Raw genomic sequence first — 12079 nt, forward strand, 5'->3', positions numbered from 1 at the left:
CACTGCGATCTCCACCTCCCAGGTTCAAGCAATTCTCATGACTCAGCCTCCCAAGTAGCTGGGGCTACAGGCACCCAGCTAATTTTTGGGGGGCACTTTTTAGTAGAGACGGATTTCACCATGTTGGCCAGATGATCCACACACCTCAGGTGATCCACACGCCTCAGCCTCCCAAACTGCTGGGATTACAGGAGTGAATCATCACGCTTGGCTGATTTTTGTTTTTTAATTTAATTTATTTTTAGAAAGGTATTGCTCTGTTACCCACACTGAAATACAGTGGCTTGATCATAGCTCACTGCAGCTTCAACCTCCTGGACTCAAGCAATCTGACCACCTCAGCCTCTTGAGGTGCTGGGATTATTAACATGACCCACAATGCCCAGCTATATGATAATATAATTTCCACAAAGAGAACATAGACTAGAATGTATTACAAAAACATATTAATGTATGGTGGGATTACAGAAGAGTTTTTATTCATTCTTAAATTTTTAAATATTTTTCTTCTTTTTTCTTTTCTTTCCCTTTTTTTAAAATTGAGATGGGGGTCTCACTATGTTGCACAGGCTGATCTCAAACTCCCAGGCTCAAGTGATCCTCCCACCTCAGCCTCCCAAGATGCTGGGATTGCAGGCATAAGTCACTGCATCCAGCCAATTTTTTGTGTTTTTCAAATATCCTACGATAATCCTACTTTTATGATTAGAAAAGAGGAATAATGGTTATAAGGTTTATAATATGAAGAAGTGCAATTTGTTATAATATTAAATTTAAAAGGCAAAAGACAAAATTATGTCATCTCAACTGTGTTAATTTTTTTTAAATGGGAAGGAAACATACCCAAATGTTAACAGAGAGAAAAAGAGAGGGTGAGAGAGAAATTTATGATAAGAAACTGGCTCATACAATTATGGAGGCTGGCAAGTTCCAAATCTGCAATGTGGGCTGGCAGGCTATAGACCTAGGAGAACTGGTGGTATCATTTCAGTACAAAGGCAGTCTTCTGGAAAATTCCTCTTTGCTCACAGAGGCCAGACCTTCTGTTCTATTCAGCCCTTCATCTGATTGGATGAGGTCCACTCACATTATGGAAGGCAGCCTGCTTACTCAAAGATTTCAATGTTGATCTCATCCAAATACATCCTCCAAGTTGACACATAAAATTAACCATTACAGACGGCGCTACCAGTAAAGTATCCCTGCCAAAAAAATAAATCTAGCTGAATCTCATTAAGCTTCTCAGTTTAATTATCAGATGATGTGAACAACAGGGGTTAGAGGAGCATGTTAAAAGACACCATGAGGATGAGGTTAGTCAAGAATTTCCATGAGGCAGTTGAAGCCCAATGGTGTTGAGCAACTTGCAGAAGGTCACACAGCTCGTAAGGTCACAAAGAGACCTTCCTGGAAAATGTACAACGTGTTGACTGTATTTTAGTTGGGGAACAAATTCACTGTAGCCCAATTCTCAGTTCTGTTCTGCCATTTATTCTCTTGTCGCATTGAGGAGGTTGGATTGGAGGTTTGACAGTCAGCTAAACGTAGGGTACACTTAGCTCTACCACTTGCTAGCTGTGGGACCAGAAAAAGTTACTTAAAAAAGAAAAAAGTTGGGCTGGGCGCGGTGGTTCAAGCCTGTAATCCCAGCACTTTGGGAGGCCGAGGTGGGTGGATCACGAGGTCAAGAGATCGAGACCATCCTGATCAACATGGTGAAACCCTGTCTCTACTAAAAATACAAAAAATTAGCTGGGCATGGTGGCACGTGCCTGTAGTCCCAGCTACTCAGGAGGCTGAGGCAGGAGAATTGCCTGAACCCAGGAGGTGGAGGTTGCGGTGAGCGGAGATTGCGCCATTGCACTCCAGCCTGGGTAACAAGAGCGAAACTCTGTCTCAAAAAAAAAAAAAGAAAAAAATTAACTAACATTTATTAATTGATTGAGCATTTTCATTTATGGCAGGCACTGTGCTGAGCATTTTACATATATTAGTTCATTTCATCCTCATAATCACCACATACAATATAGTTCACCATTTATTCCCATATTATATAAAGTGAGGCACAGAAGGGTAAAGTTAGCCAAGATCACACAGTCAGCACTTGGGAGAATCAGAACTCACTCGACAAGGCCAATTTTCCCCATCAGACACAGCAAGCACAGGGCCCATGAGGCTTTATTTTATTTTAATAACATTGTTTTATTTTAATTTTTTTTTTTTTTTTTTTTGAAACGGAGTTTCGCTCTTGTTACCCAGGCTGGAGTGCAATGGTGCCATCTCGGCTCACCGCAACCTCCACCTCCTGGGTTCAGGCAATTCTCCTGCCTCAGCCTCCTGAGTAGCTGGGATTACAGGCATGCACCACCAAGCCCAGCTAATTTTTGTATTTTTAGTAGAGACGGGGTTTCACCATGTTGACCAGGATGGTCTCCATCTCTTGACCTCGTGATCCACCCGCCTCGGCCTCCCAAAGTGCTGGGATTACAGGTGTGAGCCACCGCGCCCGGCCTATTTTAATTTGTTTTAAACTCAGAAGAAAAACATAAAAGTAATAATAATGAGCATATAATGGTGAATTTGGCCAGGCACAGTGGCTCACACGTATAATCCCAGCACTTTGGAAGACCAAGGCAGAAGGATCACTTGAGTCCTGGAGGTCGAGACCAGCCTGGGCAACATAGTGAGACCTCATCTCTACTGTTAAATTTTTAAAAATTAAAAAATAAAAAATACATTAAAAAAATAGTGACTTTAGTCTGGATTAGATTTAACTTCATTCTAACATAGTCATAAAATATAAAGTTAAATTTTTTTATGGAGGGAAGGAGCCCACAAAGGCAAGATTGCCCAGGGCCCATGAAATCAGGCCCCCTCATTGCAGGACTCTGGGCTTAAACTGTTATAGCTTACCAACTCTCTGAACCCCGATTAACCCACCTGAAACCCTATATCTACGTGCACGCAGACAAGTCATCCTTTTTGTATTTTCTCTCTCTTTTTTTTTTTTTTTGAGACAAAGCCCAGGCTGGAGTGCAATGATGCGATCTCAACTCACTGCAACCGCTGCCTTCCAGGTTCAAGCTGTCCTCCTGTCTCAGCCTGCCAAGTAGCTGGGATTCCAGGCATGCGCCACCACACCTGGCTAATATTTGTATTTTTGGTAGACATGGGGTTTCACCATGTTGGCCTGGCTGGTCTCGAATTCCTGACCTCAAGTCATCCACCCGCCTCAGCCTCCCAAAATGCTGGGATTACAGGCGTGAGCCACTATACCTGGCCCAAGTCGTCCCTTTTGTGCCTCAATTTCCTCCTCTTAAGATGGGAATAATGAACAGTATTGATAGGCCACTGACTAAATGTGCACACCTTAGCACCGTGCCTGACGCTGAGCAAAGGACGTTTAGCTACATCTGACCTCATTCCTTGTGGCAGCAACAGGGTCTGGAGCTTTTTGCAGAGAGCCAGCTGTCTGACAGCCTCAGTACAGCAACACCTCATCGACACACCAGAGTTCCACAGCATCTTCACAGCAGCCTCTGGAGAGATTCTGATCTAGTCTTCAACCAACCAAAAGAAATCCACGCTTGTGAAGGCTTCCAGGCACCAGCAATCATTTCCCCCCTTCCCACACTCCTCTCCAGCCTCCTGGGCCCTTTTCCATCTTAGCTCTGTTTCTGCAGGAAGCAGGACAGAAAGGACTCCGTTTTAAGCAAGTGAGAAGAAAAAGCACAGACTTGGTACTCTGGGGACCTGGCTTTGCAGCTCGGCTCTGCCAAAAACAACCTTGGACAAATCACACATCCTCTCTGAGCCTCAGAGTCCTCAGCTAGGTAACAGGAATCCATTATTAAAATAGTAATAATAGCTGTCACTTACTAGAGTATAGTGGTATAAGCATGCAGACTAAGGTCAGAGCCTTTTGCTTCTGCCTATGGCCTGGATGTCTGTGATCTGCCCCCCTCCCAAATTCATACATTGAAATCCTAACCCCCAAAGTGATGTATTAGCAGGTGGGGCCTTTTGGAGGTGACAGGTCAGAAGGGTGAAACCCTTATGAATGAGATTAGTGCCTTTATAAAAAAGGCTCTAGAGAGACCCCTCACCCCTTTAACTACGTGAGGATACCATGAGGAGACGCCATCTGTGAACCAGAAAGTGGGCCTTTATCCAATACTGAATTTGCTGGTATCATGATCTTCTAGCCACCAGAACTGTGAGACATAAGTGGTTGTTGATTGTAAGCCATGCTTTTCATGGTGTTTTTGTTATAGCAGCCCTAACAGACTAAGACAGATTCATATCATAAGATCTACCCCTTGAAAGTACATGACTTTCCCTTTCTAAGGCTTCTCGTTTGTAAATGGGGAATAATAACAGTCCCCACATCAAAGCGTTATTGGAATAATTAAAATGCAAATGTCTTTGCAGTACTGGGCACACAGTAAGTGCTAAAGGCCAGCAATTGTTATTGTTATTATTATTATTACTATTCAGATCTCACTTTGTCACCCAGGCTGGAATGTGCAGTGATACAATCTTGGCTCACTGCAGCCTCCGCCTCCCAGGGTCACGATCCTCCCACCTCAGTCTCCCTAGTAGCTGGGACTACAGGCACACACCACCACATCTGGGCAATTTTTAAATTTTTTATAGAGACAGGGTTTCACCATGTGTGCCCAGGCTGGTTTTGAACTACTGGACTCAAGCAATCCTCCCACCTTGGCCTCCCAATGTGCTGGGATTACAGACATGAACCACTGTGCCCAGCCAGCAATTGTTATTTTAATTAGAATGGTGTCTTTTCTTGAACCCTGTAGCACACAGTAATGGTCAATTAATAGCTGTTAAATGAGTAGATGAATAATGGATGGATGAATTAGTGAGTGAATCTTGCCATCACTGTCAATCTAGAACTCTTTTCTTCATACTAAAGTTCCATTGTCCTAATGGCAGCAGGAGTTTTAGAAGCCTCAAGACTTTCAGATTTCTTGTTTCTTCTCCTTTTTTTTTGAGACAGAGTTTCACTCGTGTTACCCAGGCTGGAGTGCAATGGCGTGACCTCGGCTCACCGCAACCTCTGCCTCCTGGGTTCAGGCAAATTCTCCTGGCTCAGCCTCCTGAGTAGCTGGGATTACAGGCACACGCCACCATGCCCAGACAATTTTTTATATTTTTAGTAGAGACGGGGTTTCACTGTGTTGACCAGGATGGTCTCGATCTCTTGACCTCGTGATCCACCCGTCTTGGCCTCCCAAAGTCCTGGGATTACAGGCGTTAGCCACCGCACCCAGCCTTCTTGTTTCTTCTTAATTTGATGAGGTGGTTTAAAATATGTCTATAATTTTGACACTTCCTTCAAAAGGTAGACCCTATTTCCCTTCCCCTTGACCAAACTGAATTTAGCAACTCACTTGTAACAAACAGAATAAAGTGAAAGCGACAGTGTACAATTTCCAAGACCAAGGTCACAAAAGACCTTGAGGCTTCTGTCTTGGTCTCTCTGTTGGACTTCCTGCTTCTGCAGAGGGCTGCTGCCACATCATGAGCACACTCAAGCAGCTCTAGGGAGGGGTGGTGTAATGAGGAACTGAGACCTCCTGCCATTAGCTGTGTGAGTGAGCCATCATGGAGGTGGGTCCTCTAGCCTTCAGATGATGGCAGCCCCAGGTGATGATTCGACTGCAAACTCTTATGTATGCAACCATCAATAAGAACCACTCAGCAGAGCCACTCGCAATTTCCTGACCCACAGAAACTGTGAGATAAATAAATATTGTTTTAAGCTTCTGTGCTCAGGATAATTTGTTACACAGCAATAGATATGTTAATATTTTGTGTATATACACAAAATATATAACAAATATATTTATTTTATTTTTTTTCTTTTTTTTTTTTTTTTTTTTTTTTTTATTATCTAGTTTTCCTACAGTAAACTTGTACGCTACTGATATGGTTTGGATTTGTGTCTCCACCCAAATCTCATGTCAAATTATAATCCCCAGTGTTGGAGGAGGGGCCTGGTGGGAGGTGATTGGATCATAGGGGTGGACCTCTCCCTTGCTGTTCTCTTTTTTTTTTTTTTTTTTTTTTTAACCTTCACCTCCCGGGTTCAATGATTCTCCTACCTCAGCCTTCTAAGTGGGATTACAGGTGCCTATCACCACACCTGGCTAATTTTTTTTTTTTTTTTTTTCGATCTTGGTGAATCTAACGATTTTTTTTTTTTTTTAAAGAGAAAAAGAAGGGGAAAAAAAGAAAAAGGGGGAAAAAGGAATATTACTTCATTCCTAATATGGGTTTCAATAATGGCCGATCAATATTTTGAGTGTTTAAAGTGGTTAATGCATATTTTATGTGTTTAAAATGGAGACCTCTATTGTGTTTATTTGTTCTGGCTCTGAGTTCAAATCCTGGATATCGTTATCAATTTGTTGTCTCGTTGAATCTAAATCTATGTGTCTTATGTATCTGGGTGTTAAGATCTCTTATTGTTACATTAATCCTTTTACCCTTGTATCCTTATAGCTTTGAAATCTATTTTGTCAAATGTGAAAATTGCAACTCCTGCTTTTTATTTATTTATTTTTGCTCTCCATTTGGTTGGTACGTTTTTTTTTTTTTTTTTCCCCAACCCTTTATTTTGAGTCTATGTATATCTTTGGATATACCGTTGGATTTTGTCTGTATCTTTTGATTGGGAGATTTGGTTGATTTAACTTTAGGGTTGCTGCCATTTGATATTAACTGGCTATTTTGTCCTTTTGTTGATAAAAATTCTTCTTTATGTTAACGCTCTTTACTTTTTGGTGTATTTTTAGAAAGGATCATACTGGTTGTTCCTTTCTGTGTATAATGCTTCTTTTAGAAGTTCTTGTAAAGCAGGCCTGGTGGTAATAAAATCTCTGAGTACTTGCTTGTTCCTAAAAGATTTTATTTTTCCTTCAAATATAAAGCTTAAATTGGCAGGATATGAAATTCTGGGCTGAAAGTTTTGTTCTTTAAGTATATTGAATATTGGCCCCCACTCTCTTCTAGCTTATAGGGTTTCCGTTGAGAGATCTGCTGTAAGCCTAATAGGCTTACCTTTATGGGTAACTTGATCTTTCTCTCTGGCTGCCCTTAATATTTTCTCCTTTGTTTCGATCTTGGTGAATCTAACGATTATGTGCCTTGGGGTTGGTCTTCTTGAGGAATATCTTTGTGGTGTTCTCTGTATTGCCTGGGGTTGAATAGTGTCCTGCTTTGCTAAATTAGGAAAATTTTCCTGGATAATGTCCTGGAGAGTATTTTCCAGCTTGACTTCATTCTCTCCGTCACATTCAGGTACACCAATCAAGCGTATATTAGGTCTTTTCACATAGTCCCATATTTCTCATCAGCAACGGAACAAGCCCTGATGGAAAAGGACTGTGTTCCATTATCTGAAGTAGGCTTTAAAAGGTGGATGATAAGAAACTTCTGGGAGTTAAAGGAACTTGTTCTAACCCAATGTAAAGAAACTAAGAACTTGGAAAAAAGGTTCGATGAAATGTTGAAAAGAATAGACAATATAGAGAGGAATACAAATGAACTTATGGAGTTGAAAAATACAACACGAGAACTGAGTGAAATATGTACAAGCTTAAACAGCCGAATGGATCAAGCAGAAGAAAGGGTATTAGAGGTCGAAGACCAACTTAACGAAACAAAACGACAAGACAAGAATAGAGAAAAAAGGATAAAAAGGAATGAGCAAAGTCTCCAAGAAATAACAAATATATTTATACAAAAATATATAACAAATATATATATACAAAAGTATATATATATATATATATATATATACTTTTTTTTCTTTTTGAGACAGGGTCTCCCTTTGCTATTCAGGTTGGAGTGCAGTGGCACGATCACAGCTCACTGCAGCCTCGACCTTCCGGGTTCAAGCAATGCCTTTGCCTCAGCCACTGAGTAGCTGGGACCACAGGTGCACACCACCACCCCTTGCTAATTTTTTGTAGACTCAGGGTCTCCTTATGTTGCCCAGGCTGGTCTTGACCTCCTGAACTCAAGCAATCGGCCTACCTTGGCTGGGATAGTGCTGGGATTACAGGCATGAGCCACCATGCCTGGCCCTTATATGACTGTTTGTTTTTTTCAGGTTAGACAAGTAAGGTGCCAATGTTGTAACAAGCTTCAGAGAGTGGCACATCTCACACATGCGCAGGAACACCCAGTCATCATGCTCATGAACTACAAAAGGATCTTATATGACTATTCTTGATAAAAGGTTGAACGAGTTCTTTTCTATCCATCCTTGCTCACGGAGACTTTGGACTGTTCGCTCTCCATATTACGTTAGCGCTATTCAGAAAGCCTGGGTCCCGCACATACTTGTGATGTTACTGTTACTAAACCGTGCCTGCTAACTAATGAAGGACCCCCTCCCCGTTAAGATCTCAGGTGGGCTGCATCCTGACCTCCATTGAACACCAGACCTCGGCGGGATTGGCATCACTAGATCCCTGGCTGGGGAGGAAGATTCAGGCTCCTTAACAAGCAGGATTCTTTCCAGTCAGTAGCTCATATTTGGAAGCCTCATGTTGTGTATTTCAGCAGCATTTATCTCAGAGAGAATATTTCCTTACTCGCAGCTCTCACACAGTTTTAACAACAGCTAGTCCTTTCACCTTATTTGGATGCAACATCAGAATCCCTTCTGTGGCTGGCCAAGTCTCAGCACTAACTGGAGAGGAGACTCATAGGCCTTTGCATCTGAAGGCAAACTCTGCCTGAGGTGGGAAAGAGAGCCTGGGAAGAGGGCTGAGGTTGATATTGACAGCCTCGTCAGCTCAGGGCCGATAAAGACAAGCTGGCTGGGCGTGGTGGCTCACACCTGTAATCCCAGCACTTTGGGAGGCCAACGCGGGAGGATTGCTAGAGCTCAGGAGTTTGAGACCAGCCTGGGCAACATGGCAAGACCCTGTCTTTACAAGTATATATATATAAACTAGCTGGGCATGGTGGCACACACCTATAGGCCTAGCTACTTGGGAGGCTGAAGAGCTTGAGCCTGGGAGGTCAAGGCTGCAGTGAGCTGAGATTGCACCACTGCACTCCAGCCAGGGCGACTAGAGTGAGAACCTGTCTCAAAAACAAAAAAACAAAACCCAGAGCAGTAGCAGAGGTGTATGACACACCAGGTGAACTGGGGGCAGAGGACAGGGGAGGCCATGGGAAGGTACCTGGACTCTTGGAGGCGGTGTTTCCTGAGCTAATTGTGAGGTGAGAGAAGTAACCATAAAAGTAAACTACAAGTTTTCTAGGCAGAGAGAGAAGCATAAGCCAGGCCTCACCAGCAAGGCAGGAAGTGGAAGGAGGAACACCAAGTGTTGGGTCAGGCTGGGGGTCAAGTGGGAGCAAAGAGGGAGGGGCGGGAAGCATAGCTGGTGGAGAGGGCGGCGTTGGGTGGAGGAGAGTCTTGCATCTCATGATACGAAGCTAGAGTTTCATGTTGGACATCGTGGGCAGTCACTGAAAGGTGTCCAGCAGAAAAGGGACTCCATCGGGTTTGGGTTTTAGGATGTTCATTCACTCAACCCTGGGGAGAGTAGACTTAAAGACTGGAAGCCGAGAGGCCAGTGAAGAGGGAGGCTGCCATCACTTGTCCATCCGGGGCGATGAGGGTCTGGAAGTGGCCTTGGAGATGGAGAGGCTGGGACAGATCCAGGGAATAAAAAGGCTTATCAACCAGGACTCAGGTACAAGGAAGGGTAGTGCCTGGCTGGATGTCTTTGAAAGCTGGGGCCACGGTTCCTCTGAGTTCTCGGTCATAGCTTCTGAGGGTTGGCTGGCAGGATCTAATTTAGCCTCCTCTGATCCCTAGCTGGAACATGAACTGCCAAACTGGATTTGATATTAGAAGAAGAATCACTAAAGGAGATCTATAAACCCACACCCAGTGTGTAGCGACGGTCCTGCGGCACGGTAGAGTGCAGATTTCTCATCGACTCGGTGTTCTGGCCACTTCTCCCCACCTGCTCTTGCTCTCACCTGGATCTCAGCCAACAGCTTCTCTTGCCTAGACTATTGCAGTAGCTTCCTACTGGCTGGCTCTTTTATTTTAACTTCTCTTTCTTATTTCATTTTATTTTATTGTGTAGAGACAAGGTCTTTGTTGCCCAGACTGGTCTTGAACTCCTGGGCTCAAATGATCCTCCCTCTTTGTCCTAAGTAATCCCCGCTTCTTGGCTTCCCAAAGTGCTAGGATTACAGGTATGAGCCACTGCACCTGCCTCTTTCCTTTTCTTTCTTGCTTGCTTTCTTCTTTCCTTCCTTCTTTTTTATTTTATTTTATTTTGTGTGTGTGTGTGTGTGTGACAGAGTTACTCTGGCACTCAGGCTGGAGTACAGTGGTATAATCATGGCTCACTGCAGCCTTGAACTCCTGAACTCAAGCAATTCTCCCACTTCAGCCTCTTGAGTAGTTGAGACTACAGGTGTGTGCCACCATCATGCCTGGCTAATTTTTTAATTATTGTTGTTTTAGAGACAGGGTCTTACGGTATTGTCTAGGCTGTTCTCAAACTCTCAGCCTCAGGCGATCCTCCCACCTTGGTCTCCTGAGTAGCTGGATTTACAGGTGTGAGCCACCATGCCTGGCTGGTTGACTCTTTTCTACTCCTTACTTACTACTCTTAACCCCTAAATCCGGGCCCAACATGGCAGCCATTGTGATTTTTTAAAAATACAAATCAGATAATGTCACTCTGTTACTTAAAACCCTTGAAAGTATTCTATTATTCTTTAAATCCACCTCATTTCCATGGCCCAGCAGCTGGCTGTCTGCCCTGTGACCACCTCTCCAAGCTCCCCTCCTGCCCCACTCGCTTACTCCCCTGTCCCATCCACTGGCCTTCTACTGTTGCACAATATACCAAACTATTTCCCACACAGAACTACCTATTCACTCAACAAGTGCTTATCAAACACCTATTATGTGCCGCACACTGTACTTGGTGCTGAAGAGACAGGAATGAAAAGCATACAAATCTCTGCCGCTGGGAAACTTACATGTTAATGAAGAAAGACTGTAACATGACAAGTAAATGAATACAGTATCTCAGGCCAGAAGTGATGGCTTATGCCTGTAATCCCAGCCCTTTGGGGCGGACAACGCTTGAGAATCACTTGAGTCCAGGAGTTCAAGACCAGTCTGGGCAACATAGTGAGACCTTGTCTCTATAAAAAAATGAACAAAATTAGCCAGGGCCTGGATGGTGTAATCCAAGCTACTCAGGAGGCTGAGGTGGGAGGATCACTTGAGCCCAGGAGATCAAAGCTGTAATGAGCCATGATTGTACCACTGCACTCCAGCCTGGGTGACAGAGTGAGACCTTGTCTCAAATGAATGAATGAATAAATAAAATATGTCAGATGGAAATCAGCACTCAGGGAAAAGAAAGTCAAGAGAGGGGATTAGAGGTGTTGGGGAGTGCATCTGCAATTTTCTACGTCAGAACTGGGGAATGGCTTAGTGAGAAGGCAGAATCTGAAACGTGGAGGAGGCAGGGGAATGAGCCACAGGATATGTCGGGGGAGGGCGTTCCAGCAGAGCGGGTAGCCACGGCAAAGGCTTCAAAGCTGCAGCATGTCTGGTGTGTCCAAGAAACAGCGAGGAGGCTGGAGGGGATGGAGGGGATTGAGAGGTGACATGAGAGAGGTAACCCTAATCAGGTGAGCCTCAGAGGCCAGCACAGGAACTGTGACATCTGTGGAAACCTCTGCCAGAAGATTCCATCCTGATTCCCATCTTCCAGTTCTCAGAGGGACACCCGTTGACTACCCTCATACTTCACTATCACAACACTCTCTTTATTTATAAATCGCAAAATTTGGCCCAGCGCAGTGGCTCACACCTGTAATCCCAGCACTTTGGGAGGCCGAGGTGGGTGGATCACTTAAGATCAGGAGTTTGAAACCAGCCTGATCAACATGGCAAAACCTCATCACTACTAAAAATACAAAATTAGCCAGGTGTGGTGATGCACACCTGTAATCCCAGCTACTCAGGAGGCTGAGGCAGAAGAATCACTTTAAC

The 12079-nt window shown here is 43.9% G+C and overlaps 1 protein-coding gene and 1 non-coding gene across 5 annotated transcripts in view; one reads left to right on the plus strand and one right to left on the minus strand.

Moving 5' to 3' along the window:
* Positions 1 to 12079, plus strand: part of LOC100392080 (uncharacterized) — a 63707-nt gene that overhangs the window by 35369 nt on the left and 16259 nt on the right. The window contains exon 2 of one of the 4 annotated variants that reach the window (XM_078330599.1): positions 3436 to 3804. The exons of 2 other annotated variants lie outside the window; for them this stretch is intronic. In XM_078330599.1, coding sequence (XP_078186725.1) covers positions 3436 to 3669 — 234 coding nt within the window. In that variant the 3' untranslated portion in view covers positions 3670 to 3804. Of the gene's footprint in view, positions 1 to 3435; positions 3834 to 12079 lie in introns of those variants that run through there. One more of the 4 variants, XR_013519827.1, reaches the window with a different exon arrangement.
* On the minus strand, positions 8140 to 8244 carry LOC118143516 (small nucleolar RNA U13). The gene has a single exon (XR_004727718.1). It is a non-coding gene; the product is annotated as a small nucleolar RNA U13 (small nucleolar RNA).

Source organism: Callithrix jacchus, chromosome 7 (genome assembly GCF_049354715.1).
Source record: "Callithrix jacchus isolate 240 chromosome 7, calJac240_pri, whole genome shotgun sequence".
Taxonomy (NCBI): domain Eukaryota; kingdom Metazoa; phylum Chordata; class Mammalia; order Primates; family Cebidae; genus Callithrix; species Callithrix jacchus.